This window comes from Solanum verrucosum, unplaced genomic scaffold (genome assembly GCF_900185275.1).
Source record: "Solanum verrucosum unplaced genomic scaffold, falcon-dt-bn FXZP01000253.1, whole genome shotgun sequence".
NCBI lineage: Eukaryota > Viridiplantae > Streptophyta > Magnoliopsida > Solanales > Solanaceae > Solanum > Solanum verrucosum.
The window spans coordinates 3,245,349-3,271,346 of record NW_026019984.1 but is presented as its reverse complement, the minus strand read 5'-3'; the positions used below and the strand labels follow the sequence as shown (position 1 = coordinate 3,271,346).

General features: G+C 33.9%; 4 protein-coding genes and 1 non-coding gene across 6 annotated transcripts; 3 read left to right on the top strand and 2 right to left on the bottom strand.

The window, feature by feature from the left end:
• Window positions 1–5,425, top strand: LOC125818192 (CRS2-associated factor 2, chloroplastic). Its single transcript, XM_049497731.1, has 6 exons — window positions 1–676; window positions 2,371–2,498; window positions 2,622–2,847; window positions 3,455–3,582; window positions 4,149–4,302; window positions 4,912–5,425. The coding sequence occupies exons 1-6, from the start codon at window positions 31–33 to the stop codon at window positions 5,319–5,321; spliced, it is 1,692 nt and encodes a 563-aa protein (XP_049353688.1). The 5' UTR covers window positions 1–30; the 3' UTR covers window positions 5,322–5,425.
• Window positions 5,426–6,120: 695 nt separating this feature from the next.
• LOC125818209 (uncharacterized) lies at window positions 6,121–12,724 on the top strand. Of its 2 annotated transcripts, none has more exons than XM_049497755.1 (9): window positions 6,121–6,274; window positions 8,286–8,631; window positions 9,114–9,147; window positions 9,431–9,646; window positions 10,057–10,146; window positions 11,176–11,241; window positions 11,327–11,418; window positions 11,521–11,568; window positions 12,340–12,724. In XM_049497755.1, exons 2-9 carry the CDS (start codon window positions 8,315–8,317, stop codon window positions 12,464–12,466), a joined length of 990 nt encoding a protein of 329 aa, XP_049353712.1. In that variant the 5' UTR covers window positions 6,121–6,274; window positions 8,286–8,314; the 3' UTR covers window positions 12,467–12,724. The 2 variants fall into 2 exon arrangements, with proteins under 2 accessions (XP_049353712.1, XP_049353713.1); XM_049497756.1 differs by lacking the exon at window positions 6,121–6,274 and adding an exon at window positions 6,467–6,562 and having other exon boundaries at window positions 12,340–12,511.
• Window positions 12,725–13,743: 1,019 nt separating this feature from the next.
• Window positions 13,744–16,294, bottom strand: LOC125818218 (uncharacterized). The gene is made up of 7 exons (XM_049497765.1): window positions 16,047–16,294; window positions 15,766–15,950; window positions 15,344–15,426; window positions 15,180–15,266; window positions 14,824–14,972; window positions 14,588–14,719; window positions 13,744–14,172 (listed from the first exon to the last, which is right to left on the bottom strand). Exons 2-7 carry the CDS (start codon window positions 15,908–15,910, stop codon window positions 13,983–13,985), a joined length of 786 nt encoding a protein of 261 aa, XP_049353722.1. The 5' UTR covers window positions 15,911–15,950; window positions 16,047–16,294; the 3' UTR covers window positions 13,744–13,982.
• A 1,001-nt stretch (window positions 16,295–17,295) lies between these two features.
• On the bottom strand, window positions 17,296–17,379 carry TRNAY-GUA (transfer RNA tyrosine (anticodon GUA)). Its single transcript is given in 2 exon segments — window positions 17,296–17,331; window positions 17,343–17,379. It is a non-coding gene; the product is annotated as a tRNA-Tyr (tRNA).
• Window positions 17,380–23,016: 5,637 nt separating this feature from the next.
• Window positions 23,017–25,294, top strand: LOC125818199 (probable glucuronoxylan glucuronosyltransferase IRX7). The gene is made up of 4 exons (XM_049497743.1): window positions 23,017–23,641; window positions 23,727–24,088; window positions 24,173–24,423; window positions 24,507–25,294. The coding sequence occupies exons 1-4, from the start codon at window positions 23,377–23,379 to the stop codon at window positions 24,970–24,972; spliced, it is 1,344 nt and encodes a 447-aa protein (XP_049353700.1). The 5' UTR covers window positions 23,017–23,376; the 3' UTR covers window positions 24,973–25,294.
• Window positions 25,295–25,998: the final 704 nt, after the last annotated feature.

Here is a 25,998-nt window from a genome sequence, read left to right as displayed (position 1 = left end):
AACAACAAAACTTTTTTCTTTGCTCAAACAATGACAATTCTAGCAATGTCACTACCAAAACCCAATCTTTTCTCTAATCTCCCCACTATCCCACCCCCTACCCACAACCCCAACTCAACCCCACTACCCCAACCACCCATCCCCATACCCAAATACCCAAAGAAAACAAAACCCAATTCCTCAAAACCGGAAAAAAACCCGGTTCCAGCTTTCAAAACCCACCACCAAAACTCCAAATACCACAAACCGGTTAAACCGGGTCAAGTCATCACCGAAGACGGCGACCGTTCCGTCGTCGTTAAAGATTCCGGGGTTTCATATCGTCTCCCTGGTGCCCCTTTTGATTTCCAGTTCAGTTACTCTGAAACTCCGAAAGCTAAACCGTTGGCTATTCGTGAACCGGCTTTTTTGCCTTTTGCTCCTCCTACTATGCCTAGACCGTGGACAGGGAAAGCACCCATGAAGAAATCTAAGAGAAATATTAAGCTTTTTGAGCCATTGTATCCTCAAATGGAGAGTGATGATGATGGGGGTAAGCGTTATGAAATGTTGAGGGCATATGAGCTGGGGATGTTTGAAGGAAAGCCAAAGAAGGTGTTGGGTCCCCCATTGACAAAGATGGAAATTCAAGAGCTTTTGAAAGATTGTATAGCTAGTAATCGACAAGTTAACATTGGTAAGTTTATTTTGGAATTTTAGGGAATAAACTTGCTTCCGTATTTGTTTTACTTGAGCCGAGGGTAGAAGGTTAGTTAGATAGTTAAGCGTTGTCTCGCTTATCCTTCCGTATCATTAGTTGTAGTATTACTCTTGTAGTTTCTTGTGGTTTGAGACTGAGTTTGGTTACTATAGGTTGTTTTTTGTACTACTATTATTGTATTATGTTTTATTTGAATTACAGTTCAGGATGATTTGTGAGGTTGTCTATAGTATTTTGCCTTGGCTCCTTCATTTCCGTTATTTGTTTTTTCTTTTTACTGCTTGGTTTGTTTCTTTTCCTTGTCCTGAGGGTCTAAACGACCTCTATGCCTTCCAAGGTAGGGGTAAGGTGTGCGTACACTGTACCCCTCCCTATACCCCACTTTGTGGGATTACACTGTATATTTGTTGTCGAGCCGAGGGTCTATTAGAAACAAAATAAGCTCTCTACCTCCGAAGGTATGGTAAGGTATGCGTACACACTACCCTCTCCATACCCCACTCATGGGATTTCATTGGCTATGTTGTTGTTGTTGAACTAGCTTCTGTATTTGTTGCTGAATGACTCTCTATATATGAATTGTTTAGTTCACAGACTAGTTCCTCTAAGATTATCACATAGGGATTCTTTACTAATCAATTGTTTAGTTCACAAGACTAGTAATTATTATGTGTCAGTAATATGTAGGAATATTATGCAGTGAGTAATAGTACATGAATTGTTATGCCAAGATTGTCTGTTTTACAGGAACTTCTTATTTTTAGAAACTATCATCCATTTATTACTATTACACGTGTAATTATTCTACATTCTAATCTCGCATAAAATAATGCACAAATTCCGTGTGATTTGTGTGAGTATTATTAATGTGGAGTGTTATGCTAGAATTGATTCTGTTTATGTTGTCAAGCAAATGACATGTTATTGTGCTAGCTTGATAACGCTAACTCATTGCAACTTTTAGCCTCGTTCATGTCGATTTATTGCATGTCCTCTAACCCTGAGGGGTAGCTCAGCTGGTAAAGGCCTGGGACAAAGTCCTTCAGGTCGCCGGTTCGAGCCCCAGCAGGGCCACTGGAGGCATTACAAACCGGCCGCGTCTCCAGGGCCCCGTGGAACTAACCGTGGTGGACCCGCCTTGAAACAGCGGGACCCGGTGGGTACAGCTAGTCGGGTTCGCAAAGCGACGCCCGGAAACCACGGTAAAAAAAAATAAAAAAAAATATTGCATGTCCTCTATTCCCTCTGCCTTACAAGGACTGGAGTACCTACGGCAAATTAGTGGTTTACTTGCATAACCGACTCAAAATTGATTTGGGATTGTGACATAGTAGATAATTGATTGAATGCTGTTGCAAAACTAACTCAAAACTGTCAAAGCTTCAATCTTGCTTATGTGTACTGTGGAACGTTGAGCCAATTTTGGTGAAATAAAAAATAGAATTAGGCAAAGTGTTTCCCCCCCCTCTTTTGGCGGGTCTTAGGGGGAGGAGGGAAGGGGCTTCTGGTGAGTTGATTATTTATTGTTGATGTCATCTTGTTTTAGCTTAGGAGTTCAGAACAAATTTTCTCCATTTTCCCATGTATTTGGTACTTTGTTTTTTCTCTCAAACTTTTGAGCTTGGGAGCTTGCACTTTTGAATTTTTAATTGAAGCTTTGAATTTCATAGGTCGGGATGGATTGGTACATAACATGTTAGAGTTAATACATACTCACTGGAGGAGGAATCCTGTTTGTAAAGTTCGATGCTTAGGAGTCCCTACTGTTGATATGAACAACCTATGCCAATGCCTCGAGGTTATCCATTGATTGAACTTTGTTGAATTGTTCCGTATTTTTTTTCTTTGATTAATTTTTTTTATATATTCTAAAAGAGTTTATGGCTTGCCATCTACTGATCTACATTTTCAAAATTATTAGGAGAAGACTGGCGGAAAGATCATACATAGAGTGGGTGGTGTAGTTTATCTCTTTCGGGGAAGGAACTATGACCAGCGTACACGTCCAAAGTACCCACTGATGTTATGGAAACCAGCTACACCAGTTTACCCGAAACTTATACAGGAAGCACCAGAAGGATTGACCAAAGAAGAGGCTGATGAATTACGAATCAAGGGAAAGAAGCTACCCCCTATCTGTAAATTGGGTACTTGTTATATGCTTTTAGCTAATTTTACATTTGAGCTGTCTCTCATTCGGGTATTGCATGTAAATGAGGTTATAGACAGTAACATACGTGCAATATTTTTGGTCACACGCAACTGGTGGCAGAACATCTGAACATGTTGAAACATCTTTATCCAGCTCCTTTTGCTTCTCAGTTCTTGACTACTAGCTAATTGTGGTTGCTGGAGAGAGTTTTGTAAAGCTTTTGTTTTTTCAGCAATTGAATATATGCCGAAACTATTTCTTATTTTCCAATCTGAGAACCTAAAAAGTAGAAAGACTCTGTTGGTGGATTTTTAAAATCTAAATGATACATGTTTTTGTGATATAAACAAAGTAAAACACAAGGTCCTCCAATTTCGTCTGTGACCTGTCTGTTTAACTAGGAATGTTCAATGTGCAGTTTCTCTTTTCTATTTTTCTTTTTAAACCGTCTTCATGTGCATTGTCTGTGGTTATCATCTGTTTCTGTGCTTTCCAGCTAGTGGTAACGTTTTCACCTTTGTATAGATGTAGAACATTAAACTCCAATTGCTCTTTCTTGTGTTCTCATTAGTTTTGAAGAACTTGGGTATCTTCCTCTGCAGCGAAAAATGGAGTCTACCTTACGCTAGTGAGAGATGTGAGAAGTGCCTTTGAAGCTTGTCCACTGGTGAAGATTGATTGCCGGGGTATGCATGCAAGTGATTATAAGAAGCTAGGAGCTAAGTTAAAGGTTTTACTTATTGTTCTTCTTATTCTTTAATTATAACAATTGCTTTATTCTTATATTGCCGTTTAGTTCCCTGCATAACTTTGGCTTCTGTCAATTAGGTCTCAGTATATGCATCTTGAGCAATGAATCAGTAAAAAATCTCCTTGAGATCTCTCTTACACATTGTTGCACTACTTTAACAACCCTTCAGAGGTTTCATAATTAATTAATTATATTGCCAAGACAAGTAGCAAGATTAGTTGGATAGGAGCTTGCGCTGTGTTTGGGCATGACTTCCAGTTCAGAAACATGTAGCCGCCAATCACACAACACCTTGTAGCCTCTCAATATTCTGATTAAGATGAGCATTTTCTTGTAAATTAGAGATTAGCGACTTTCTTGTCTCGAAGCATAACAAAAAATCATGTTTGATATCCACATTCTTGAAGAGAGATAAGTATCTATTAATCTTGGGCATACTTGAACTGTTCAACTCCTCTTATATACTTCTGCTCTTTCTTTGTTTAAGTTCCAAATATGTTCTTTAGTTACACAAGGTCTATGCTAATTTATTGTTTCAATGACAGGAATTGGTCCCTTGTGTGTTATTGTCATTCGATGATGAACAGATATTGATGTGGAGAGGAAAAGACTGGAAACCTATGTATGGAAATGCCCCTCCGGTTGTGTCCTCCAGAATGGATGCTGTTGCAGATGAAATAAATACTTCAGGACGCTCAGGTATGCATGAAATACTGGCAAATCCAGGAGGTCGGTCTACTAGGCCACTTCAATTTTTTCTTGCAGTAACTTTGTTTCTTGCCTTTTCACTACTTCTTGCTGTCTTAGATGGGAAACAAATAGGAATTTGGCCCTCTCTAGCTCTGTAAAAGGGAGAAAAGGATTGAGTTATGTGGACTTTTGCTTGTGCGAAACATGTGTGCTTACTTTGAGTTAACTTATGCATGCAACCTGAGCAACTTGCCGTGCGCTGATAGTTGTTTAATCACATTTGGGACAACAGACATTGTACATGTCATACATCTCAAATGCGGAATGTGATTATATTTCTTTTGCCTATTTTTGTTGTGTCTCATCAAGAGTTGCAAAACAAAAAGAAAAAGATATGAGATGCTGCCAGGTTTTGGCCATGGGATCTAATGATCACTTCTGTCCATATTGCCTAAAGTTGCCCTTTGTGCAACTAAATGTCCATGTTTCAATAGATATACTATACTTGCTTATATTACTTTCAAATTTATCGAACTTTAGACCATCCGCTTTCTTGCAGGCTAAACCAATTCGACAAGCTATAGTATTTATATGTTTTTGTTTTAATCTGAAATGCAGACACTGCCAAAGGTTGTTCCAACGCACACTCTAGAACACGGAGCACAAGCCCTAAAATGATGTCCCTGTGGAAGAATGCTATTGATTCAGGCAAGGCATTATTGCTAGACGACATTGATCTAAAACCTGATGATCTCTTGAACAAGGTGGAGGAATTCGCTAGCATTTCCCAGGCCATAGAGCACACATATCCCGCTCTGGTTTTATCCAATAAACGTTCCCCTGAACAGTCAGGACTGATGTGGAGAGGCAGTTCCGATGATGACAATGACAGTGACGATGAGATCAGTGATGATGATCATGAAGATAAATATTACATTAACAACTCATTTGAAGCATTGGAGTCGACAGTTCCTAAAGGATTATTACCAGTTGACTTAATAGTAAAGGAGTTCAGTGATGATGAGTAAATAAGTTGAAAGGAAATGAAGGTGAAAATAGGAAATAATGTAACCAAAATAGGAAGTCTTATTTAATTTTTTTTCCTGTTTATTTTGATATTTATCTGTATAGTGTATAATCTATGAATGAAATCAATGATTCTCATGAGAGATTATGATTGAAATTTCAGCAAAAATAAAAATGGTAAATGGTTTCTTGTTATTTGTTAATCGAGGTGTGCATCAATTGACACACAACTATCACCATGATAAAAGAAATTCATAATACGCGACGTGAGTTTGTAATACATAAAATTAAATAATGGTAGGACTATAAATGACTATAGTTTCAAAAGGTTAAGAAATGTAGCTATATTTCGGGATTTGGTAGCAACACACACTGATACAACTCGTTCATGTGTTTTCAGCTAATATAATATGCGTGTGTTTTCAACTAATATAATAGATATGCATTTTCAGCTGATACCCGTGGGTGGCGATATAACTAATACCCATCCCTTGAATACAACTCTTTCGCTTATACCAAAATGATACAACTCTTCCACCCGATTCAACAAGTGTAGCTGCATTTTATAGCTATGCTCTAAACTATAGCTAATCCAAAAAATTTCTCTATAAAATATATGTATTTGGTTTAAATTGACATAAATCTTTACTTTCAATTTCAATCATATCTTTCTCGCTATTATTATCCCACATAAAATAATCCAACAATTTATCCCGAGATTACAATCATTCCCTCAACCAACATCCAATTCCCATCTTAGTCAAATTACTTGACTAATATCTCTACTTATGCATAGTTGAATGGTTTAGAGAAAAAAAAGGTCTTTCACTCATGTAGAACAAACACATAAGAGAAACAAGGAAGGGCCTTTGGTGCAACAAAGGGGGGGAACCAAGATGGAAACAAATCCCTTTCATTTAATCAAACCATTTTCCCCCATCTTCAGGCCAATAAGGTACAATGTGAATTACCTTAAAGCTAGATGATTCTTCTTGTTTCTCTTGTTCCCTTTTTTCTTTTCCTAGTAATTTGAACAGAAAAACAGAGGAAATAAATCTTTTTTTTTTTGTTGTGTTAGGTCTTAAAATTAATTCTTTTTTGTGTGGGGGTTCTTGTTATACCAACAATTTTGATTTCTGGGTTTCACCTCTTTTTGATCCTAGACGCCTCTTAGGTGCAGCTCAGAAAAAAAATTGAAAAAAAGATTAGATTTTTTTGATTGATTCATCTAGATTTTTTCTGGGTATGTTTTGTTTTCTCGTCTAATGTTTGTGTAAATAGTCAATTGTGTGTTTGCTTTGTGCCTATGTATTTATTTACCTATAGAAAGGAGTATAGCTTTATGGGATTAAGGTCGGCGTACATTCTATCCTCCCGACCCAACCCCATGTGTGTGTGGGGTTACGCGGGGTATGTTGTTGTTGTTATGAGAGTCAAGGAGAATATTCTCAGAATTGACACAACATTTAAAATATTGTTGTCAATTTTGAGTTGGTGGTTATGTGAGTTTATTCAAAATTTCCTTTTGAAGTATCTTTTAAGGTTTATGTTAAAAGTATTTGTATTGGCCCACAAACTCGGAATCCAAATTTGCCAAAAGTACCCGTAGATGCATGTATAAATTGACTTTTGAACCAAACTTTTATATGGTAGTATGAGTGTCTACGGATTGTGTGGTGTCTAGTGAAGGCATGCATCATAATGGATTTTCAGTAGATAGAGGCTGTGAAAAGTTGGCCTCGACCTACCACTCCGATAGAGATTTAGCTTGATAAGATAAATAAACCAATAATGATAATCAAAATGATGACATAAAACTTACCTAGTAAAAGATTTCAACAAAGTAATGATTGAAAAGTTAATTTGATATTGTTACATCTTATCAAAAATAAGTTTGAGAATAGTTTAATGAAATTTGAATTAATATTTAGAAGTTGTAAAGAAAAATAAGTTTCCAAAATGTAAAGATTTTTATATGGAGAAGGGCAGATGGGGTTGAAGGCTAGCTCACCCAGTGAGCTCGCTCTCTGCCTTCCACGGTTGAGGTGTAAGTTTCAAACCCCATCAGTAGCGTATTGGGCAATGCTTTTCTTGAATTCAAAACTCTCCCTCCTACTCTTAACCTGACACCTACGCGGTGACAATGTATTTTTCCATGCTTATCTTGTTTCCGCTCTTGATATCGTTTTCTGGTTTGTTTTTAACAGTGTTAATGTCCTTTTTATGATAATATAGCAATCTGGCCTACAATCTGTGTTAAGGAACTGCCATCCTTGCTTTTTTGAGTGTTTCTTATTCTGTTCTAGGGTCCTGCAATCTGCATCTTGAATTTTCGTTTTAGCTCAGTACATTATGGATATCAGGGGTGCAGGTACATGTAATGACGAGGGTTCAATTTGTTGGAAAATTATACTGTAAAAATAGGATAAAACTAAACCTTTTTGTGTATAATGTGTGTGTTGTTTAGTCTCAAAAAGATATACGCTGTGCTGTTGAATCCACTTAACATAAGGAAGCTTCTAGTTTAGTGGCTAAGTTGGTTCAAGAACTGTTTCAGGTCATACTTTCTAGTCCTGTGTTATGTTCTTGCATTTTTATTGAATTCCCTTGTATATATAGTATTTTTGGCTCTGGCATTGAGGATATCATAGTGAGTTATAACCAAAATCATTCCCAAGTTCGTAACGAACTTCTGGTAGATTTCACTTTATACTAAAGCTTAGACTGTTTTGACTCCGGAGCCTTTAAAAGTGGTTGGTGATCAATTTTTTCTTCTAGTTCTGCAGGATATGGAAAAGGAAAAAGTAATCTTCCATAAAAAATTCCATTTCTTCAATTTGAGATATCACGTAGAGTCTAAAGTTCTTGAATTCTTGCTATAGTTGTAGGTAGTTCCACCTTTCAGATAAAAGAAATATAAACTCAAGCTTTGAACGATTAATACTTACAATGAGCCTTCTTAACAGGATGTTCTAAACATACTTGGCGGCCAGTCATGAGAACAGCCACCGCAAGTTATTGGTTGACCTGGAATTTCTTATTCTTGGGTTTGGGGGTCCTCGTACTTGTAGGAATTGCAGCACTCATAATATGGAAGTATGAAGGTTCGCCAAAGTTGGGAATCCAGGAAAGAGATAGTAAGAAAAAAAAGGTTGGGTTCTTGTACAAAGACGAAGCTTGGACCACATGTCACAAATCAATCCATCCTGCTTGGCTGCTTGCTTACAGGCTAATTGCTTTCACTTTTCTTCTATCAATGCTCTCCTCAGATGCTTATTTGAATAGTACAGATATATTCTTTTTCTATACTCAGTAAGGACATCTCCTTATTACTTCCTCCATATTTCTTCTAGGCTTGATTCTGTTTTGGGTGCTCTTGCTAACTGGTATCTTTGCTAATATCTTTGGATTCTGTGGGTAATCCTTTCCTAATGGAGTACCACTCAATCCCTGATCAAGTTAAGGTTTATCTTAAAAATCAGAATAAATGTGTGCTGGAAATGTCCACTTCAATGGTCATGCCATTGCTATCTTTTTAGTTGTCTTTTATTATTTGATGCTCATTCATGATTAGTTAAAATCCTTAGCTTCTAAAGGATGTCTTATCGATCAAGTTTCCCCTTGATATTGATAGAGCTATACTAGAAGCCTAATTATCTCTTGAAGCTTTCAAAATTTAAGAGAATTGTGTTTAATGAATTTCAGTTTTACACGTTCATATACGATTTTACTTGCTCATAGCATGATACTTAGTCTTATGTTTTGCTTTTGATTAATCTTTTTGTGCTGGACAGGTGGACATTCTCTTTGGTCACTATCTATTTTGGGGTAGGTTACTCAGCAATTAAACCATGTTTACCATTCATTTCAACATATGATCTGGAGGATGTGAATGTCTTGAGATCTGCCCTCTATTTGTTATTTTTCATATAGATACATATACAAAATGAAAATGTTTTTTCCTCATCCAAAGCATAGTAACTATCCCCCATGCTAAATAGCTCTGGGAATATTCTCTCATTACAACATTATCATCTCTACTCCTTGCGTATTTAGTTTCAAATTTCCCTTGTTTCTTTAACTTGGTTATGTTCTCAACAAAACTCTGTAGCTAGGGTCTTCACTCTCCATCTATGGCTGTATCCAATATCGAAAGGGTGTTACTTGTGCAAAAGTTTGTTGTATTGATGAAGAGAGAAACGATTCTCCAACTCTTGAGAAGAATGCAAGTTTACCTGGCGTATCCAAGGATTTGAGTTCCATTGAGGAAACTGATGTTAGAGAACCGGCAGGTTATTTGGGCTATGTCTTTCAGATAATTTTTCAGGCATGTTCTCTCAAGATTCACCTCGCATTTATTTTTATATTTTTCTGATTATGGAGTAAAACAGAATATTTAGTTTTATTTTTCATTTCTTTCTTTCCTTATAGTCATTTATGGCATATGTAACCTATTATGGCTATTTCCTCATTTGTTATAGATATTGAATTTAATATTTTTCAATCTAATTAACTATATTAACATGTGTTAGGCCTCTAGCAGAAATGCAACTTTGTATTTGTTACTGGTTGATCCGGTTTTATGAGTCGTTTTTACATCACTTCTCATGTCTCGTTATGATCCTCTTTTTACTAGTTTAAGTTGCTATCTGGAAGGGAAGCTGTGCCCTTCAAAGAGGTTCAAGGACATTAACTTGGCTGATTTCCTTTTATTTTGATTTTGTTCAAAACTTTTAGGTCTGTGCTGGTGCCGTGGTGCTTACGGATTGCGTTTATTGGCTTCTTATCTACCCGTTTTTCTTGCCCAGTGGTTCCGGATTGCAATTTGTAAGTTTTAAGAACTGTAGTTTCCTTAGTTGAGTCTTATGTCATTATAGTCAACTGGCTTGATTCTATTTCCCTTTTACATTTTGCTTCAATTTGTGGCTTGTGTGTACTCCCTCTGTTATAATTTGTTTATCTTACTTCTCTTTTGTCTATTTAAAAAAGAATGTCTCTTTCCTTTTTTGGCAACTCTTTGATTCCAACTTTCCACATGTCATGTTTAAGACCACAAGATTAAAAGGTATTTTGGTACATTGTACATATCTTTAGTTTAGTTTAAGACCACAAGATTCAAAAGTCTTCTTTACTTTCTTAAACTCCATGCCAAGTCAAAATCAGACAAACAAATTGAAACGGAGGGAATATTTATTATGCAATACAGCCTGGTCATGCACTGTAGTGCTAAGTCCAGAGTGTTGTTCAGTTATGCTTTGCTACTCAACTGTTTCAATTTTGGGGTCATTAACGACTCACCTCTGGTTTAAAATTTGGCAATTTCTTTTACAATCAAGTATCACTTTTCCTTTCTTGATTGTGTGATTGTTCTCACCCTCCTCGCCTTTGCTTTAGTTTCTGACATATTTCAATATGCATGGATACTGAAAACTTGAACAGCAGAAAGTTCACGGTTGTAATACGGCTAAATGCTCTTAGAAGATGGCAGTACTTCAACTTCACCAGTGCTTACCTATGCATTTGCTACTATTAACTGTGCCGCAGTTCTGAAATTAAGGCAAAAGATGTATAATCTACCAGATCTATAATTTACATGAAAAATTCACTGCACTGTTCTTGTATCGATACTTCCACTGCACACGATGATTGAAAAGAACAATTTTACCTGGATTCCTTCATCATTAATTGTGTAACTTGTCGACATGGAAAGGCTTCTCTAATCTAGTGAACAGTTGAGCAGTGACATCCGCACATACGTGTAGAGACCATGATTAGTATTTATTTCTGCTTTGCACATAGTTTAAATGATGTTTAACATGTTTTAATCACAAGTTGATTTTCTTCCGATCTATGCAGCTAGTTATTGGTATGCATTCTATCAATGCTATTACCCTGCTTGGCGATGTGATTCTGAATTCTCTAGTAAGTTTGCATTCACAACTGGTTTAAGCTATAAACGTATCCCATGCCCAAACTGTGGCTAACATACTTTCTTGCTTCCTTCCAGCGGCTCCCTTTCTTCAGATTTGCATATTTTGTTCTTTATACGTGCACATTTGTCTCATTCCAGTGGCTCGTCCATATGTGTGTCTCAAAGTGGTATGTTTGCTTATGCCATGCTTTTCGTCATCGTTTTTTCAGAAAGTAAGAGTCATCTAGGCTTATGCTGTTACTAATAAGAGTTAACTCTTGTTGCAACAGGTGGCCTTATCCCTTCCTGGATATTTCATACAAATACGCTCCCTTAGTGTACGTGTCCAATTGTTCTCGTATATACAAAATTTACATCTACTGAAATGTCTTCTATCAACTAGTTAGATGTCCAGATTCTTATGCTTTTAGTTATTGCAAAAATAGCCATTGATGGTGCATAGAAACGAGTATGCACCCAAGGGTGTAGCCTGGTGGTCAATGAAGTGGGACAAAACCACTAGATGATTTCCTCCCATTTGTCCAAACCTTGGTAGGCAGCCCGGTAACTGTGTTGGTGGGAGGTTGCAGCTACCCTATGGAATTAGTAATTGCTAATTGTGTTGGTTGGAGATATATATTGATGACTGATGATGTTGATTGTCGGTAGTGATTGATGGTTGTTGTGGTAATGGTAGTTGGTGGTGATGATTGTGAATGGTGGCTAGTAGTGGTGATGACCGATTGTAATGATTGACAGTAACGGTAGTTGTGGGTGGTGGACAGTTAGTAGTTGCTAATGGTAGGCGGCGACAGCGATTGTGGTGAATGAATAGAATTGGTGAACTGTCATTTTTGTAAAAATCCTTGAATGTACAAAAACTTTGTTACAGATCTATTCAACACACATTAAGTGGTTGTAATGGTTAAATATCTGAATGATTATGATTCAGACCTAAAACACAAATGGACTTAATGACTGAGATCCGTATGATTAATAAGATTAAAACCTTTCATTAAGTGCAAATAAACGAGGCCTTAGTATATCTCTAGAGTTATTCATACACTTATCGTTATGCTTCATGCTCTTTGCCAAATGTGTAATTGTAGGTACTTGATGGTTGGTGTGGTTCATCTCCCTTGCTATGGTATGTTTGCCTTGGTGATAGCATTGAAGTATTGGTTAGCAAGATTGTTCAAATGGATGATTAGAAAGCTATCTGGAGACAAACAATGAGTTCAAATACCATTAAACAAGTCAAAAAAACATTATTATACACTAGAAATTCTTAAACCAAATGTCTTTTTTTTTCTTTTAAATTCTTAGTGTTGCTCAGATAAATGAGCTGAGCAGCACAAGCTATTCTATTTATACTTTTTACCCCTCATCCCGGGTTCGATATCATCATGTATGTATATAATTTTTTTCCCTGTTATATCCTCGAAACCAAACGAAACTAGAAAGAAAATGGCAATTGCTCCTCTCTTCCTTTACTTGCAGAACCAGTTATTTGAGTCTGCTTTGAAATGTTGATGTTGTTGTTGCTGTCTTACTCTCTTGTATAATTACTCGTTGAAGTAAAATCCGCTTCAGCATCATCAACAGAAATGGAAAAAGATTTTATTCCCACATTCTTGAATCTCCTTTGTATATATCATTTTAATTTTTGATATGTTCTACGATGGTTTATTGAAAACAACCTCACAAGTATGATTAAGGTTGCATATACACCACCCTCTCCAAACCTCGTATGTAATTGTCGTTTTGTACTTGAATCTCCTTGCGTAACTTCCTTCATATCGTCTACTATTCTCAGCTCTTGTTTTTCTAACCAATAAAGTTGATTCCAAGGAGAAAATATCCTGGAATTGTAGATATATTCAAGTGTTGGAAACCACTTTTGCAAATATTAAAAAGGCATAAAACATAACATGCACAAGTAAGCACTTAAATTTATATAAAGTCAAACAAATAGACACATTTTCAAGCCTTGAAAATGAATGAAATTTTGATGGGGAGTTGTTTCTCTCTTTAATAGGCATTACAGTGCACGATTGGAATAGCTGAGACCCTAAAACAAGAACTGAATACCAAGTGGAAAATATAGAATACAACACTAAATATTGTAGTTCACTACAGAGATAAATAAGTACCCAATAGAAACAAACAAAGAATCCTACAACAATAACAATAATAGAAGTGTTCAATTGTCAACAAATATTGTCTTCACAAGTCACTCATCAATATAACGATGAAGCATGCAAATCTTGGCAGAAGTGATGCACTCTATGAAACTCATTATCCACCGAGTTTTGAACCGTATGTCAATAGTGTTAGAGCATTTCTTGGTATTTTTTTTAAAAAAAAAAAATGCTATTTGACATTTCCAGTAGTTCAAAATCAGAAAGAACCTCTTCAATGTGGCTAGCAACACATGGAGGGGAAAAGGAGTTCAATGGAGAAAAATTATGCACAGTAAAGTCCTTTGCCATGAAAAGCAGCCAGCACAAAAATAAAGGGAAGTAATCAAATCCAATGACAAGATATACTAGGCACAACAAGCATAATGTTTAGGTGGGGATTGCCAATAGAACATAAAGAAAACTCTTCAAATTCCTATCCCTACTTTGAATATGTTTTCCAAGTTGATGTTTTTTCTCCGTCTTTCCGATAGTATTTTCAGCTTCCTGGACCAAAAATAAAAGAGAAGAAAAGAAACTAAAAGGGGACCCTGTTTGCTTGAATACCATAATCAAGGTTTCACATTCTCCCTAATGAACTTCTCCAGCTGAGAAATTTCACCGGTCAGACCAGAAGCTTCAGCAACAATTACTCTGTTATGGCATTGAGAAAAAGCAAATGGTTCTCCAGGTACACCAAGCGTATATTCATTAGAGATATCTGCATCAGATACGGCAGTTCTTGATGTACGAAGCTTGTCACTGGATCAATAACAAAACAAACTAGTTATAAAGCAGAACACAAGAGATAGCACTTCAGTTTTTAAGTTTTTGTAGTGGTTATGATTCAGTGAGCCTCCAAGTATCTTAGCAAATAAAGCAGGCAACAAGATTTCATGTTTGGGAAGGTTTTCTAGGCGTGAGCTTGTTGCTGAATTAATGATATTACCAACAATTTATAAAGGGTATTGTTGTTCATTACCAAAAGGAGAATAAAGCATGCAACACAGTATTCCATCGTGGAGAGGTAAATTTCAACTCTTCAGAAGGCAGTTCTGCCTTTTTATGTGTTCAGATCAGAGTTATGTTTACACACGCATAATATATATGTATGTATACAAAAGGCAATTTGGTGCTTGCTCCAAAATAAATAAATAAATGCATAGCGTACTCTTACATTTCTTTCTCCAGCTGTTTTCTGATGAATTCTGCTGTATGTGCAGTTACTTTGTCAACCTTGTTGCAAAGGAGGAGTACTGGAACTTTTTTCTTGACCACACTTGCCTTCGTCAAGATCTCATACAAGTACCTTCATGCAAGAGGGATTATACGATGTAAAATTCAGTTGTCAGGTATCCAATGCAAATTAACAACTGCCAATGTAAAGTATAAGCAACAACAAATGATCAGTACTCTGAAGCAGGACGGCAGTTTGGTAAAAATTCCACGGAATCCACCACAAACACAACGCCAGCTGCTTGAGGCAGGAACTCATCTAGTTTCGGCCTCAGACGAGAATGCCCAGGGACATCAACAACGTGAACAGGCTTCAATTTTCCTTTCTGCAGAAAAAACCAAAACAAGTCGTATGTAATGTGAAATTCCATTCCCAGATAAAGGAATTCAGTAAATCAATTACCAAAGAAAAAACTGATAGTCCATCAGCAATTAATAAGATCTATCTTTCCCTTCTAAAGGTATAGATCACAAGGATGAATGCAAAATGGTAGGGCAGAAAAGGGGAAACAAGAGAAGACAATGTTCATTACCTTGTCTTCCTCAGAGTGTAGTATAAAACTGCCTTCATTTGGTTCCATTGACGTCACGGTACCCTGATGGGCTGAACCATCTCTAAGCTGGTATATGCCAGCACATCAAGATCAGAACAATCAAACTTTGAAAAGATTATACAGGTCGCATGTCAAAGAGTTACCTGGTAAAAAAGATATGTTTTGCCGCTTCCACTAAGCCCAGTGAGTACAATGGTGTTAGATGTTGCACGCTTGAACAAGCGAACTGCAGGCAAAGAGGTAGACAAAAGGAAATTCTTCAAATTTCAGCCTCCAAAGAGAATAAAAAAACAATCTAAAACCTAATACATGAAATCATTCACTGAGGATCATCATAGTGACAAAAGGGTGATATAGAAATTACAAAAATGTGTGGCATTAATGGGGAGAAAAGAAGAAAAAGAAAATCCTAACTGTAAGTCCCTCCTTGCCACCCCGCCCTGCACCCCGGATTAGCAACACATTCAGAAATGCGAAAATTCAAACAAATTCGACACAAACCCATGAGAATTGAGAAACCAAATGAAATCTCTAACCCTAAGGGAAGTAAGTTTTAAGAGCTTACTGATTAACAACAAAATGAGAGTGAATAATACAACTCCAACAGCAGTATACAGTTGAACAGGAGGTATATGATTGATGAATTCTTCAGCTTCATTTAACCATTGCTGTGTTTGAATCTTCAATTGCTCCACTTTCTCCTTATCCATTTTTTCCCCCAAAAATTCTTCACTCAATTTAAACTTTACCCTATGAATTACAACAAACCTAACTCCAATCAAATTACAAAAACAGATACAGATAATAATAGTACGTAAAGGGAATTGAAAGTCGTCGGAACATTACCGGAACGGCGAAACCTCACCGTCGATCTAGAGGGCCACCGTAGGAACCTTACCTCACTGAACAGTGGCCAAGCGGCTTGCGGTTGCGACTGCGATCTGCGAGGACTGAGCAGCGGCTGGCCTGAGAATTAAGAGACGACGGACGAGCTGCAGCGTAACTGAGACGACTGAGAGATGAAAGATGAGAGTTGAGAGACGAGTTACTGTGGGCCTAATTTGGGATTTCTGATTGGAATTTGGGCCTAATTTAATTTGGTTGTGTTGTAGTATGTATTAATGTTGATATTGAAAAGTTAAATGGGTGTTTACGGTTTGGATAAAAACCGATCCAAACCGAAAAACCAAACCAAATCGATAAAATAAAATTGATTTTATTTGGATTTGGTTTGGTTTTAGATTTTTGAAAACCGATAGTATTTGGTTTGGTTATGGTTTTATTAAAAAAAACCCGAAGAAATAACCGAACCGATAAATTATATACATATATTTTATTAATATACATACTTAATATATTGTTTTTATAAACAATTTTAAAGATCTTATACATATTTTCATTAAAATTTCTTTATAATTTACTTATTGAAAGGAAAAATGTCCAAGATGAAACATTTATCTTATTGATTTCATGTATATGAGTGTCTATGACAATTCTTTGTGAGACTGAAAATGTTATTGTCTCTTCCTTCTAGGCCAATATAGTGAATTTTAAAGCTTTATTGATAGTAACTTTAGTGATCGAAAGTTCAGTAATTTAAGTCATTCTAACTATTTTTCGTTTTGAATGGATTGTTGTCACTTTTTTCACATTTTAAATGAATTGTTTTTTTTATTTTTGTGTATGGTTAATAACCGAATAACCGAACCAAACCAAACCGAAACCGATAATCACCAAACCGATAAATGTATATTATATTTGGTTTGATTTGGTTTTGGTTTTAACCAATAACCGATCCAAACCAACCCGTGAACACCCCTACCTCTATTACAATGTGTGACATCAATCAAATTTCTCCATCTCCTAGGATATATCTTGTGTATCAATCTTCACCTCCAGGTTTGCCTCAAAATAAGATAGTGAATGTGAATCAAAATTATAAACTTGATAAATATAGTTAAAGTGAATTTTTTTCCCGAAATAAACTAAAATAAAAAAAAAATGAAGAAGATTTGATTTTTGAATTAATAAATTAACATTAAGAATTCACAAGCTTCACTTTTAAAATAAAACTAATAAAAAAAGGAAAAAATAATCCGACCTGCCGGATTCGAACCAGCGACCTAAGGATAACAGCAACAACTACAGTCCTCCGCTCTACCAACTGAGCTAAGGTCGGAACTTGCTGAAACAATCCATATTTTTATTATTATAATAATTTCAAAGTTGTAAAAGATGTTATGGATAATTTAATAACAAAAATCTAGGATTATTTTATTTTTATTTTTTTTATAACAAGGGAAACCAGCAGCCGCTACCCTTTGGGTGCGCACAAAAATCTAGGATTATGACAAAAGGTTAGTCAATAGTCGTTCTAGTTTTTATAATCTATTGTTATTTTCCATATTTAATTTTGATATAGTCTATTTGAGTCGAAGTCTATCGAAAACAATCTTTTTAAGATTCACACGGTAGAAATAAAGTGTACAGATCACCTTCCTCTAGATATGATGTTATTGTAATTGTAATAACCAAAATTCTTCAAATATAGAGTCCTTTTATAACAAACTGTTATTTAAAAGTACAAAATTTTATACCATAATTAATTAATTTAATATACTACCATAGGTTATTACTGTGGTCATGTGTATTTAATTAAAATTAGTTAACAGCAACCACTACTTTTGATATTTAAACCAGAATTGGAAGACGTGTTTGGATAAGGGCTATAAAATAAAAAAAAAACTGTAACTTATCTTAGGTTATAAAATTTAATTTAATAAAATGTAAAAGGTTGTGGACCAAATCTACTTTAGAAGTTTTCCTTAATCTCTAAGTGAATGCATGAAAGAGACTTTCACTAAGATATCTAATATTCTCAATAATATATTTACCAATTTGAAGTTTAGTTACGTCACGTATATTCCATTTTTTGGTCAATTAAAAAAAAGGATATATTTTTTAATTATTAGACAAATGTTTAATGATGTTATTAATATTTTATTAATGTTGAATTTCACCTATTAGACAAATTTTTTTATTGGCGTGGAATCAAATTATCAACGAAAAAACATCTTGAAAGCATAGATAATAAAGTTTCAAAAACACTTACCACATGAAGCAGATACGTCAATAAAGATGTTTGAAACATCAAAAAATACTCTAAGCATGGAATAAGCACGTCAATGAAGAGGTGTTTACTTCTTATAATTAGTATTGAAATACCCTCGACATGAAATAGGCACGTTAATAAAAAAATGCATACGTCTAGTCTTTTATTGATATTCAGATATCTTCTACATGAAGCAGACAATGAAGAAGTATATGTTTTTAGGGTCTTATTAGTAATGATTGATTGATGATTGATAATCACCTATTAAATATTAATTTTAATTGTTAATTTATTGTATTTGTTTGGCATCATGTATATATTTGTGGTTGATGATAATTTAATTATATGCAAATGGACAACTAATTGTCGTTGTCTATTTTCAATTCATTTCTTTGAGTCCATTAGACGTAATTAATTAATTTTAAAGGATAATGTTTATCCAGAACAATTCACCGTCCTTGAATGAGTTGTTCCAATAAATAATTGATCATATTATTTTCCACTACAAACATTCAATTTTTGTATAAGACAAAGAAGATAACTTTTCTTAATTTGTTTTTATATGTTCGATCGATCCGATTAATTGAATGATTTTTTTTTGTATAAATATATATAATGATAAGTTTAAGGACAAATTCATGAATTTGACCTTAAAGATTTTCAATATTGAACATATTTTATTTTTACTACATAAAACTATGTTACACATACGTTTTCTAGAATTCTCATATTTTTTAAGCACAAAAGATTTATTTTAGACATTAGCTTTTTCTTTTATTATTTATGCTTTTACGACTTTTAGGTACCTAAATTATATTATTCTTGATACCACTATCACTTCAAACTTTAATTAATCAAAGATGAACTTTTTTTATTAAGCTTAAAGTTGTTCTTTATACAGAGAGAATTTATTGATGCTGTGTAGAACATTATCGTGACAAGGAATAAAATTGAAGCAAAAAAGAAGAAGAAAAAAAAGATACGAATATTTTCTTTAACATCACCTCTGTCCTTAATTATCAATTATTTGATAACCGGTTAAGAGCTAAATTATTTACGTATTTAATTCTACATCAGTAATATCATGTTATTTGGTTTATAATTTTAAATGCACATAACTAAAGCAAATAAACGTTATGAGAAAGAAAAAAAATCAGTTGCTTATTTGCTAAATATTAGGTGATAATAATTATGCTAATGAAAATTACGCAATTCTTGTTATTTAGAAGTGTAATGTTTTTGAGATCTAAGTGTTGCTATGATTTAATGTTTGATAAGATACAATTCAATTTTATAAAAAAATAAATTGAACCTCTTTGGTTTTTTAAATAATTTTATTGTTGGTAACTTAATTTCTTGTCATAGAAATTGTAATTTATTCTCATAGCTTGAGGCGTGTTAAAGATGTTTGCAACAAATATTAAACATATGAAAAATAAATTAACCACAAGCAAAACTTGAAGAAACTTAATTATTTTATTGATAAATCAATAGTGCGGGTATAATTCTGTTCCTCCATTGAATTTTTTCTCATAAGATCTATCCATGATTTGAGGGCCATTATAGTGGCGTATTTATCGAAGTAGGATGATTTGAATTTGATCTCTTTATTATTCCAAGAATTTGCAGATTATTCGAGATGCTTCTTTAAGGGAATATAATACCTTTTATAAAGGCATAAGCTAGGATTTAGAGTTAGAAATGTCTCTCTTGGTACGTATTTTTTCCTAGTTGCCTCTATTGTTCTTGCAAATTTTGCACTTTTCAAGTTTTTTGAGGACACCGGAATATTCATAAGCATGAAAGAGCCGCTTCATGAAGACGAAGACTAAACGTTACATAGAAAAATATTATGTCTTTGTTTGTTTATGGCCATGGAAGCTCCAATTGAAGTACCAATATTAATGTCAGTAATAAAAGTTCATGAGATTATTAATAATACCAATAATGAGGAGTAAGTACTTATCAAGAGATAATTATGTTACTAAACTACAAAGTAACATATGCAATAAGGAAGTAAATAACAAACAAATTAAAGACGATTAATAGCTATTAATCATGGATAGTCAATGAAAATAATAATAAATATTACATTAAATAGTGCCTCCATAGAAAATATAAAATGTTTAAGTTGCGACTTATAAGAATTTATTTTTTAATAATTAATTAGTGAATGAAATATGTATTTTCTGAAATAATAAATTAATATTAACAAATGGAAGAGATTTTTGACGAGAGACTAATAATAATATCCTAATTTTTATTAAAGTAAGTAATATAAAATTAAAAATTAAAAATATATGAAAAATGTCTCAATAAATGAATAATGTCATATTTCTTCTTTTGACGAAAAATATGTTCATCAAAAATAACTTTGGTAATATGAAAAATACCACTAATTCTGGACAACCTATAAGACAACAACTACTCCTAAAAATTAAAATTTAAGCAATAAATTTGTGATGACAAATCTCATATTGGGAATAAAATACTTCCTAATAGAGGTGATTCCATACTTAGGGAGACTCAAATTTGAGACCTTTGAATAAGAATGAGACTCTATACCTAGAAAAGTTTAAATCTAAGACTTTAAGAATGTAAGAATATTTACGATTCCATCATAACCATAGTTGATAGCTGCCCTCTCTTCTCATGTGCACTGTCTCTGGGTATGGAATTATATCTACTTTTTTAAGTACAATATTTTAAATATAAAATTAAAAAAATATTTAAAAAGCTGACTTGTTTGTCTCTCAAATAAGTCTGTACCCCTTTTCACACACTTAAAGAAAATTGCTAGATTTTATAAGTCCTTCAGCTTTGAGTTGTGGTATGATTGTAAAATTCTATTATTTTAAATAATAAACTTTGAATTTAAATCTTTAAATTTAAAAATGAATTACGATCGAAAAACACTTTTTTAATATGACTTGGGCGATATAAATTAAAATTAGTTAAAATTTTCAATCTGTATCGAATAAGGAAAAATAATTAAGTATCTCAAACCTAACCACATAAATATGTTTAAATGAGGTGAAGTAAGTAGTACTTAATACTCCTTGCCTTAAAAAATAAGTAACAAATATATCAATTGGTACTCATTTGTTTCAACTTTGATGTTGAAAAAAATATATTCAAAAACTTTATATGGTTATTTTATTTATTTGTATAACAAAAAGTAAGTACTTCAAAGCTAGTCACATAATAATATATCAAGAAGATATAATTATAATTAAAAAAATAATTTCTTGAATGGTTGACAACATCATACACACTTTTCACATATAGTTTGAATAGATCGCTTTTAAAATATATATATAATTGTGGTGTTACTATCACATATAGTTTGAATAGATCGCTTTTAAAATATATATATAATTGTGGTGTTACTATCTGCTTATGTGTATCTTGATTAATTTTACGGAATATTAGTTACCTCTTACCAGCAATATATATCAGATAACTCATCAACATTTCGAACAAGTTAAAAGAAATCACATAATATTTTTGTTTCTGAAATTTGAATACGAGCAACCAACTTCATTAACGACTATATCACACCCTGAATTAAATAAATCACTTTTATCTACAATAAAATGAATTATTCACGTTGATTGTTGATATAAATTGAACACATTTTAGAAGTTTCTTTGTTTGTTTTAGAAAATATGACGAATTTAGAACTAGACTTTAGACTAAAATTTAGAAAATATGACGAATAATTTTTCAAAGCCCTTGAATTTAGACTTTGAATAAAAAGGTTTACATAACATTTTCACACACTTTATATTACATGTAAAATGCACGAGGAAACAAGTTGACAATTCTGACCAAATTAGAATGTAGAAACATTCAAAGTAAAGATTATTCGAATTCGAAATTTTTGAATTTATATTTTGAGATTAATAATTAATTTATAAAATAAATTTAAAATATTAAATCAAATCAAAGCTCATATGTCATACACAAATCTAGATCTCACCGTCCAACTATTTAAAATAGGATTTTATCAAGAATTTAGCATTAATTCCAAACTTTATAAAAGTGGTAAAATTAATGAGATCACAAATAACTTCACTTATCAATACTTATCTACTAAACAAAGTATTTAATCTTTCATCTTATAAATAAGGCGTTAATTATTTTCGTATTAGAAAATCTAACTTAATGAATAAGTTGTTTTTCATATCAAAGATAACTCTCTTATTTAGTATCACTCAATATTTAGTATTTACTTTAAATTTGAGATTAAATAAAAAAATGTATTAACTCAGTATTTAGTATTAATTTTTGCACTAGAAAAAGTTCGAATTTAATCAAGACTCAACTACAATAGCAACAACAACAACATACCTAATATAGTCTTACAAGTGACATTTAAAAAGAATGTGATGCATAACAACAATTACAACAACGTATCCCGATAAAGTTCTATGAGTAAAATCCGAAAAAAAAGTTTCTTTTTATGTTTTATATAAATACTTTGTATCTCTAATTAAAAACGACCGTGATGTATCCGTTAATCATATTTAATGTTTCCAACTTGTAAAAATTACACTTCCACACGAAATTATATTAATTATTCACGAGTTATTATATACACAGATCTTATCTCTATCTTTATAAAGTAGAAATACTATTTCCGATATACCATCAATTTTTTTAGTTTTTTTTTCATAATTAAACTTTATAAAATATATTAAAATCCACCTTCGAAACCATGAACAATGGCGCTATTCATTCTGCTCCATTTACAACACAATGTGACCTTTCTGTAACCCTTTCTCTCTGTCTCTCTCCTCATTTTCTCTCTCATCTCTGCAACTTCATGACCTTCATGATTTATTATTTTTTTACATTGGGAAAACAAAACTCAACCAAACCCCATTACAAAATTAGCATTTTCTTGAAGAATCAGCAACAAATTAGGTGTTAAATTTATTCTTCAAGCTAAAACGAACTCTTAACAAACACAAGTCTTTATCATTCATCAATCCCCTGTTTTTTTATTCACCAAGAACGAAAACCCCTATTTCATCCTCTTTAAAGGTTTTTTTTTAAAAGATGATAGAACCCAAAAAACAGAGCAAAAACAGAGGTTTTTATGTAAGAATGAAGCTTTTAAACCACAACAATGGCGGAAATAGAAACAGAGGATTGTTTTGTTACAGATATTTCAAATGGGTTCTTTGGTTTTCACTTTCTTTTTATTTTTTCGCTTCGTTTCTATTCAATCATAAACCTAATACCATTTCTAAAACCACCGTTCCTCAATATTCTAAAGCTTCTCGTGCTCTTATTGAATATCCTGAAACTCAAAACCATCGAGGTAAAGATTTTAATTTTATTAATTTTTTTTTGTTATTGCTTACCTTACATTTATCTTATCTTTGTTGTGTTTTTTTCAGTTTCAGATTCGTTGAATGGATTGAAGATTTACGTTTACGATTTGCCAAGTAAATACAATAGCGATTGGTTATCAAACGAAAGATGTAGTAACCATTTATTTGCATCTGAAGTAGCCATACATAAAGCTCTGTTAAACAGCGATGTTCGAACATTTGATCCATATGAAGCTGATTTTTTCTTTGTCCCTGTTTACGTATCGTGTAATTTCAGCACTGTTAATGGATTCCCTGCTATTGGACATGCTCGTTCTTTAATTTCTTCAGCTATTAAGCTTATTTCATCGGAATTTACTTTCTGGAATCGAAGTTCAGGTTCTGACCATATCTTCGTTGCTTCTCATGATTTTGGGTCTTGTTTTCACACATTGGTAAGTTCAAAAGATTGATTTTTTTTTCAAATTCTGAATCAAAACCCGATAGAGTTTTGAATATCTATGTGATTTTAATTGCAGGAAGATGTTGCTATGGCAGATGGAGTACCGGAGTTTTTGAGAAAATCGATTATATTACAAACATTTGGTGTTAAATACGATCACCCATGTCAAAAAGCAGAGCATATAGTAATTCCGCCGTATATTTCACCGGAAAGTGTACGGAAAACACTAGCTACGTCGGACGTTAATGGCCGCCGTGATATTTTTGCGTTTTTTAGGGGTAAAATGGAAGTCCACCCAAAAAATGTCAGCGGACGTTTTTACAGCAAGTAAGTTTTGTTAAAATTAAACTGTTTAATTCTAGAGAATTTTTAATGAAAAGACGAAAATAACCCTTACTTTTTTTTTGCAGGAAAGTCCGTACTGTTATATTGAAAAAATATGGGAATGATCGGAGATTTTACCTAAGACGTCATCGGTTTATCGGTTATCAATCGGAAATTTTACGATCAACGTTTTGTTTATGTCCGTTAGGATGGGCTCCGTGGAGTCCGAGATTAGTTGAATCAGTTGTTTTAGGCTGCGTGCCGGTGATCATCGCCGACGGCATTGATCTGCCGTTCTCCTCCGCCGTGCCGTGGTCGGAAATCTCCGTCACGGTGGCGGAGAAAGACGTCGGAAAACTTGGCACGATTCTCGAGAACGTGGCAGCAACCAATCTGAGCACAATACAACAGAAGTTGTGGGACCCAAGAATTTCAAGGGCCCTACTTTTTCATGATCGGACGGTAGAGGGTGATGCCACGTGGCAGGTTTTGCATGCCTTGACGGAAAAATTGAGTAGGTCCCATCACAGGTCAAGGGTTTTGAGCGAATGAGATCACGACACGTGTTGTGGTTTTGGTTGGATAGATTCTTATGCCAGCTAAGAAAAAATGTGTAAATGTGGGAAACAGCTAGACAATGTATATGCGGATTTCGGATAAATTGACTATCTGAACGTTCACCTTGTTATCGAATGTCAAGAATCGTAAGGAAAGCGGGGGTCTCGGTGTGCTGAGTTGGCGGGACGGCATGGGTTAGACAGGAGCTTGTTATTGATGTACATGTGAAAAGGAATATTATTTTATTAATTTGGAGAGAAATTTGAAGAAACAGGATGCTTATGCTTTGCTGTACAATTCCTTTGTTTTCTTCTTTCTACTCAAAATCATACATACTTGAATTGAATTATCGAACGTCTCTCAAAAAGAGTCTCACTATTATATCGTCAAGTTGGTACTTACCGTTCGAAATATTTTTTATCATGCACTAAAATTTATTTTACTTTACTCGAGAAAACATAAAGTGGACCAGCAAGGAGACAGCGGGGATGTGTCAGAAACTTTAATGTTTGTATTTTTAATTAATGTAGAAACATTAGAAAAGACAGTGAACTTGTACTACTATTCAATTATTAAACTGGTCACGGGTTACAATATTACAAAAATAATCCTTTCTATTTCAAGGTAAGTTCAAAATAGTCCAAAAGTAGTGAACAATTTTAATTTAAGGATATATTCCTTAATTTTTGCAATTTAGAATTTGATATATTCCTTCTTATAAAAGTGATTTATATATAATTTCTATTGTTATTACACAAATGACCTCATACCAAGGACACAATTCTGACCCTAGCACTGATTGGAGACACGACCTTGAACTTAACCTTGCCTAAGAGCTTGATCCTCGACGTAACCTTTAATTCGGAATTCTACAATCGATTCTAGTCATGATTAGGAATCGACACTAACTTGAACCTAACTGTGACCAATGATCCTAAATTGAGATAGAAGTCCATATTCTGAACCAGGGTCCGACCTTGAGCTCGAGTTGGGATCAGGAGTCAAGTAGTCGGGTCCTAA